Source organism: Loa loa, assembly GCF_000183805.2.
Source record: "Loa loa unplaced genomic scaffold supercont3.449, whole genome shotgun sequence".
NCBI classification, from domain to species: Eukaryota; Metazoa; Nematoda; class Chromadorea; order Rhabditida; family Onchocercidae; genus Loa; species Loa loa.
In genome coordinates, this window is record NW_018108629.1 from 28,618 (window position 1) to 35,788 (window position 7,171).

Here is a 7,171-nt window from a genome sequence, read left to right on the forward strand (position 1 = left end):
TTATTATTATTATTATTATTATTATTATTATTATTATTATTATTATTATTATTATTATTATTATTATTATTATTATTATTATTATTATTATTATTATTATTATTATTTATTATTATTATTATTATTATTATTATTATTATTATTATTATTATTATTATTATTATTATCGTTATTATTATCACTATAGATACCATTAACATTATTACTGTTTCACTGAAAAATGGTTTGTAAGTGATAAATAATGAATGATTAAGAATATTTTTAGAGGTAAAATATAATTTAGTAGTGGATAGATATGGTTGGATAGCATATTAGTGTAGCACAACAATTACCACAACCTTTCATTGGTATATTATTATTAACTCAGTTCATGTTTTTACTCTTCAAGGTCTTTTTTTTTTCTTGTCAACTGTCAACCTTCATGCCATCACATCCTCCTCTCTCCCTCATTTTAACTCATATCCGCGATATTTCCTTCTTATTACTTATAGGAAGGAATTATTTAAATAACTCCTCATAAATATTGTTCATTTCCATATCAGTCAAATATTTCCCTACTCTCCATTCTCTCACCTAAAATTCAAACAAAATATTTATGGAAAAAATTCATTTATAATGGGAAATAATTGCTATAACAAAAATTTCAGCAAAAAAATAATAATAATAATAATAGTTGTAAAAGTAGAGAAAAAAAAAGACATAAGAAAGAAACGAAAAATTACTTAAAGAGAGAGAAAGGAGAAAAAGTTCAAAAGAAAAAAAAGGTAGAACAAAATCGAAAAATAAAACATTAAAAAGGTATATATTCAGTTTCCGGAAAGCATCTATTTTCGAAAAATGAAAATTATATACTAAACGGTGGGAAGATTGAAAAGTGCTCAACAAATTTATTATCTTTTTAACAATCTTTCTTCTTTGTCATCTTCAATTCGAAAAACGAAAAGTAATCAGCTCAAATCAATTGGTCGCCTTTTAGCGCTTTTAGCGCATTTCAATAACAATAATAGCAATAACAAGAAAAAGAACAACAACAACAATGATGATAACAGCAACAACAATAACAACAACAACAACAACAACAACAACAACAACAACAACAGCAACAACAATTATTATTATTATTGTTATTATTATTATTAATGCAATTGAATAATTTTTCTCTCATCAATAATATCTTTTGTTGTTTTTTTTTTCAGTTATAACAATGAAAACAAAGATCAATAATAGAAATTAAATGCTTAAAATGTTTCCTATTAAATATCCAGAATTTTACTCCGACATATTTGGGGAAAGTGGGAAAGGATAAAATTTTTGATAAATTTGTTAGGATGTCTTCAGTAAGAACTATTGTTCGAATAATTCAAACTGTTAGGTTTGTTGTCATTATCATTATCATTTTCATTATCATTGTCATTGTCATTATGATTATTATTGTCATTATCATTGTCATTATCATTATCATTATCATTTCCATTATTATTATGCCAAATATATTTTAGAAATGTTATATGTCGACGACGATTTGCATAAATAAAAATATTAAAGAATTAATATAAAACATGAAATTACTAAAATTAGGTATGCAATATTTCCAGAGAATAATCTAGAAATGTATGTAAGTACATGTGTGTATGTGTGTCTGTCTGTGTATGTGTGTATGTGTTTGTGTTTGTGTGTGTGTGTGCATGTATGTATGTCTGTATGTATATGTGCATGTACGTATATGTATGTATGTGTCCTGTGTGTATATATATATATATATGTTCGGAATTGAAAAAATTTTGACAGAATTAATAAATTAATAAAAAAGAGGTATGAAACAAAAATTTTCAAATACTTAAATGTAAAATTTGAATAATTCCACCAAAATCAACTTTAAGGCAGTTTTTGAAAATTTAACAAAAAAATTAGAAAAAATTTTACGCAACAATGAAATGTCATCAAAAATATTATTTTCAGTTTTCAATTACGGTAAATGCATAATTACAGTAAATATTTATTTAGAAAAATTTTCACCTATTTTCCATCTTTTCTAAATGTACCATACAATGTATAAGAGTGGAAAAAAAAGGGTTTTCGTTCTTTTTTTTTTCATGATTTATTTACTTTAAAATTCATTCAATTATTTACTTAAATTTACCAAAAAACTTTTCAAACTATTAAAAATCAAAAAGTTGGAAAAAAATTTAAAAAATTGAATAAAAAAAGTTAAACAACAATTAGCAATAACGGTATTTAAATGATAGAATTTGCATAGAATTTGAATTTGAATTAAATGATAGAATTTGCAACAGAAATCAATTTTATTGAAAAAAAAAGGAAATTATTAATTTTTAAAATCATCTTATCTTCATTAATTTATAACTTATTCTTATAGAGTTATTACTATTATTAATTTGTACTTCAATAATTCACCTCTCTCCCTCATTTTTTTACATTTATTTCCATCCTCTCATCTTTCACCTTTCATCTTTCACCTTTCACCTTTCATCTTACACCTTTTGCCTTTCACCTCTCACCTGTCCCATTTAACCCATAATTAATCATCATACAATTTGTTTAGATATTCCATATGTAAACGGAATAATGTATATTTGTAAGTGAAATGATATGCATCAAGTATATCTTTTGAATGCATTTTGGATGTCCCCTTGTCACCCCTTCTCTTCCTCTTCCCTCCCTCTATAATTGGATTTTAATAATACCACACCTATTTGAGCGCTATAATGAATCTTTCCGCTCATCGATGCATGTATGTGTGTGTGTGTGTGTGTGTGTGTGCATGTATGTATGTGTATGTGAGTTGATGTACGTAAACGTACGTGAATGTATGTGAGTGTTGGAGGAGTTAGTAGTACACCCCCACATTTAATGAAGGTTTCGAGAGAGCTCCACCCTGAAATGAACAAAATAGCCAATGAGAGAGATTGTAATGGCTGTTTAGTCCCAAAATGATAGCAATCAAAGTGATTCGTTGCCCTATTAGATGTGTGGCACTTCTTGTCCCACCCCAAAATGTCCCCTGTCATTCCCATTACGGTGACTCGATCAACTTCTCTTCTAACTAACTCTCTCTCTTTATTCATGCTGTTGTTGTTATTGCTATTGCTGTTAAAAGTATATCTCATATCTTATCCGGCATTTAATTACCTGATCCGGATTTTGTTTACATTTATATCCGTAAATGTCTTATCCGGCATTTAATTACCTGATCCGGATTTTGTTTACATTTATATCCGTAAATGCTATTTAAGTGTTGTTCAGATTCTTATTTAAATATTTCTTTAATGAATTAAAAACCTTTTATTGTATTTGTAAATTATTTCTTAAAATGATAAAATTTACTAATTAAGAATTTTCTAAAGTTTATTTGTTAATTAATTGATTACAATGCTAGTGTATAGAAAAATAGGAAAGCATAGATAAATAAGAAAGTAGTAAAAGAAGGAAATTTAGATTGAAATATCAAAATACTTTTCGTCCAATTAATTTAATCATTTCAAATTTTCCTTTAATTTTTACTTTCACCAATACTGAAATTTTAAACATGTAATATAATGAAATATGCAATTGTTTGCATTCGAAATGAATTAATGATAATGCAATTTGATATAATTAATTGCTTAACTTACATATCATTTCATTTGTATTAATCTGTATTGAATAAGCAAATATCAAATAATATAATAGAATTTGAACAGCAATTGAATAATTTGGTGGCTCAATTCAGTAATTCAATAACTTAGTTTAATTTAGCACTTCAGTAATTTGTTGGGTATAGTTTAGTAATTCAGTAATTTGATAGTTTTAAATTTGTAATTCCTTAATTTGGTAAGTTTCGGTATAGCGATTCAATTATTTAGTTGGTTTAATTTAGCAATTCAGTTATTTAGTAAATTTAATTTGATAATTTGGTAATTTGATGAGCATAATTAAAATGATTATAAGTTTTTGCATTATAATATGATTGATGCGAAGGAAAAAAACTTATCTCAAGCAAGTTTTATCATAAAATCAGTAAATTTTCGATTGCAAAGGAACTAACAATTTTCATTTCAAATAATTTTTTCAATCACTAAAATAAGAAGAAATAATAAGAAAAGCACTTTTCTAAATTAATTCCTAAATAATAAATGCTATCATTCTAAATTAACCATTTATTTTCCCTTTCTTTTTTTTTTAGGAAATTCTTAAATTGACCATCCTTAAATTAACCTTTTTTTTGAGACTTTCTTTTTTAAGTAAATTCTTAGATTAACCATCACTTTCTTTTTTTTTCTTTTGAATCAATAAACCACCTTTAATTAAAAATTAAAACAAAATTATTTTAATTTAAAATGTTTAAAGCTTAAATAAATTTCTAAATCAGACAAATAATTTAGAAATATTTGAATGCGAAAAAGAAAGAAAATTAATAAAATAATACATTATATAAAATATTTTAGCTAACAAATAATAATAATTCATGTTTCAATTAATTATTTGTTGAATAAATTTGAATATAATTTATTTCGCTTACTTTTGCAAGCAAATAATTATTTGTATAAATAAAACAAAAAATCATTTGCTATGTGAATATAATTGAATTTTAAATTGATTTAAAATTGAGAAATAAAAAAGTAAATTAAACAATCGATAATTGTGAAATTTAAAGAAAAAAATAAAATTTTTGAATAGCTTAATTATAAATGTTTATCTAAGATTAAGATTGATGTGATATTTTGGTTAATAATTCTTCACTGAGAATAGTTTGTTACGGATAATAAATGAAAAATAATATGTGGAGTGTAAAATGAACGCAATTTTCGATGTGTGATATATACCAGAGAGCGGGGGGGAAAAATAAAGGATGGATGAGGAAAATAGATATATTAAGAGAAATGACATCGCGGGAGAATGAGGAAGGAAAGAAAAATAGAGCAAAAAGCATACAATTAAACTTGTTATTAAATTATTGGTTAATTTGCTATTTTATAAAAAGAAAAATATGCTGCAAAAATTACTTTCAAAAATGTCAACCATAGCATAATAGTTGTCACCTACGTTGAAACTATGCATCATTTGACAATTTCTCATCCTATTTATCATTACCTTGTCCTATATATTTTATATATTATATATATATATATATATATACAGTGTGTAGTATATGTAGAAATTTTATCTATTAATTAATTTTTTCAATTAATTTACCAAGTAATTTCCTTAATTGATTTAAATTTTAAATTATTTTTGTAAAATGGAAAAATAAAAATATTAAGTAATTGATTATTAAATTATTTTCTCTAGTAAAAATGTTTTAGTTGAAAAAAAAATAAAATCGGGCAAATTTCATATTTAACAAAATTAATTTCTATTAATAAGTAAAATACATATAAAATACTGATTAAATTGTCAATATAGGCTGTTAAATTCTGATAAATTTGTATAAAACCAGAATGGAAATATTATTGAAGTTAAGTTATCCGAATTTTCTATTCTCTAGCTAAGGTAAATACATTGAACCGATTAGTTTAAAGATATAGGAGGAATAGATTATAAAATCATTAACTTGTTTATTAAATCATTCTAATCAATTCATTTGTTTTTCCAACTTCCGGTTGATCAAATGCTACCGTATCCGGTATTTAATATTATTGCCATCCCAAAAAAAAAAAGAAAAAAAAGGCATACTATGAATAAAATAATTTTATTATTTCGATGACTTTAGAAGTGATAATTTTCCATTTATTTCAATTTTTCATCACTTTTTCCAATTTTTACTCTAATAAAACAAAAAAAAACTTTCAAAATTAATTATTATTTGTCATTTCACATGAATTAATTACAGTTCTTACTTATCATTTTATTAATCAATAATAACATAAGCTAATTGCAAGTCTAATTGCGATAATTTGGTAAAATGTATCATTAAAAATTCATTAATTAGTAATATAGAATAGTTTAATTTTGTTTATTATAGAAGGTAATGAATCTATTGGATCCACGACAATTAATGATGAATCCGTTTGCGTATAGTGTAATGGATCCGGCAACGATAGCATTACTGAATACAACATCCGGTACACAAAATAGTAGTGCTGGAAAAATTGTCACGACATCGAGTAATTTGCATGGCAATAATAATTCGGGTAATAGTAGCTTCCGAATTTCGGATATTCTTGATTCAAATGATGATAAAGCGAATACAAGCGGTGAAAATGGTTGGTTAATTTGAAAAAAAAATTCCTTTTTTTAAAAATATCTCTTGAACAGTTGAAATTTTAAATTTTCCAATTAAAAAATCCTAATTAATTAATATTTTAAATAATTTACTATGTAATGATTCTTTTATTTTTTGGTACGATTTGTTTAGCTTTAATTTAACAATTCTAATTTTCCATTGAAAAAAAATTTAGTAATTAAAAACTTAATGTTTTCAATTTTGTATTTTTTTTTGATTAATTTATCACAAATATTCTGTTTGAAATTTTTTCAAAATTTATATATCAAAATTTCATTTCACAGCAAAAAATTGACAAAAAAAAGTTCGAATTTAAAAGAGTACAATTACTAAATCACGACAATTTATTTCAAATTCAACAACAAACGAAAATATTTATTTCAATTTGCTGAAAAAAATTTAACTTAAAAATTTTAATTTTAAAATTTCAAATATTTTTTCACATTTCTTTGCTACCGTAATCCTTATTTTTGCTGAAAAAAATCAATAATTTGCATCAAGTAAACAAAATATTTCCCTTATTATTTCCCTATAAGTCGATATAATCAATAAGAATGTTAAGCTTACCAAATATAATCAGGTAATAATTTTAATTCGTTTAACTAACACCTGTCCAATCCTATCATTATTATCTCCAATCTCACGAGTATACTATAAAATTATTAATTTGATCTCATCTATTTCAATGCAGTTTTTCCAGCAATAAACTTTAATAAGCAAATTTGTTTATTTATAAAATAATATTAACAACAAAAAGAAAAAGAAAGGAAATTAATGAAAATGATAATTTTTCGTTTTTTTTTTTTTTATTAAAGCATTAATAATCCAAAATTAAATAATTAAAGCAATGAAATAGCAATTGTTTATTGTTTGTTTCGATTTTCGTTTTTTCCTTATCTCAACCTAATTGTAACCGTAATTTAGTGGTATTGAAGCGGAAAATACCTT

At 23.8% G+C, this 7,171-nt stretch overlaps 2 protein-coding genes across 2 annotated transcripts; one reads left to right on the plus strand and one right to left on the minus strand.

Annotated features, from left to right (window-relative positions):
- Positions 1–2,539: 2,539 nt before the first annotated feature.
- Positions 2,540–3,200, minus strand: LOAG_11187 (hypothetical protein; the record flags this gene model as incomplete). Its single annotated transcript, XM_003146709.1, has 3 exons — positions 2,540–2,682; positions 2,711–3,108; positions 3,151–3,200. The coding sequence occupies 3 exons, from the start codon at positions 3,198–3,200 to the stop codon at positions 2,540–2,542; spliced, it is 591 nt and encodes a 196-aa protein (XP_003146757.1).
- A 2,768-nt stretch (positions 3,201–5,968) lies between these two features.
- Positions 5,969–6,217, plus strand: LOAG_11190 (hypothetical protein; the record flags this gene model as incomplete). Its single annotated transcript, XM_003146710.1, has 1 exon — positions 5,969–6,217. One exon carries the CDS (start codon positions 5,969–5,971, stop codon positions 6,215–6,217), a length of 249 nt encoding a protein of 82 aa, XP_003146758.1.
- Between the last annotated feature and the right edge of the window lie 954 nt (positions 6,218–7,171).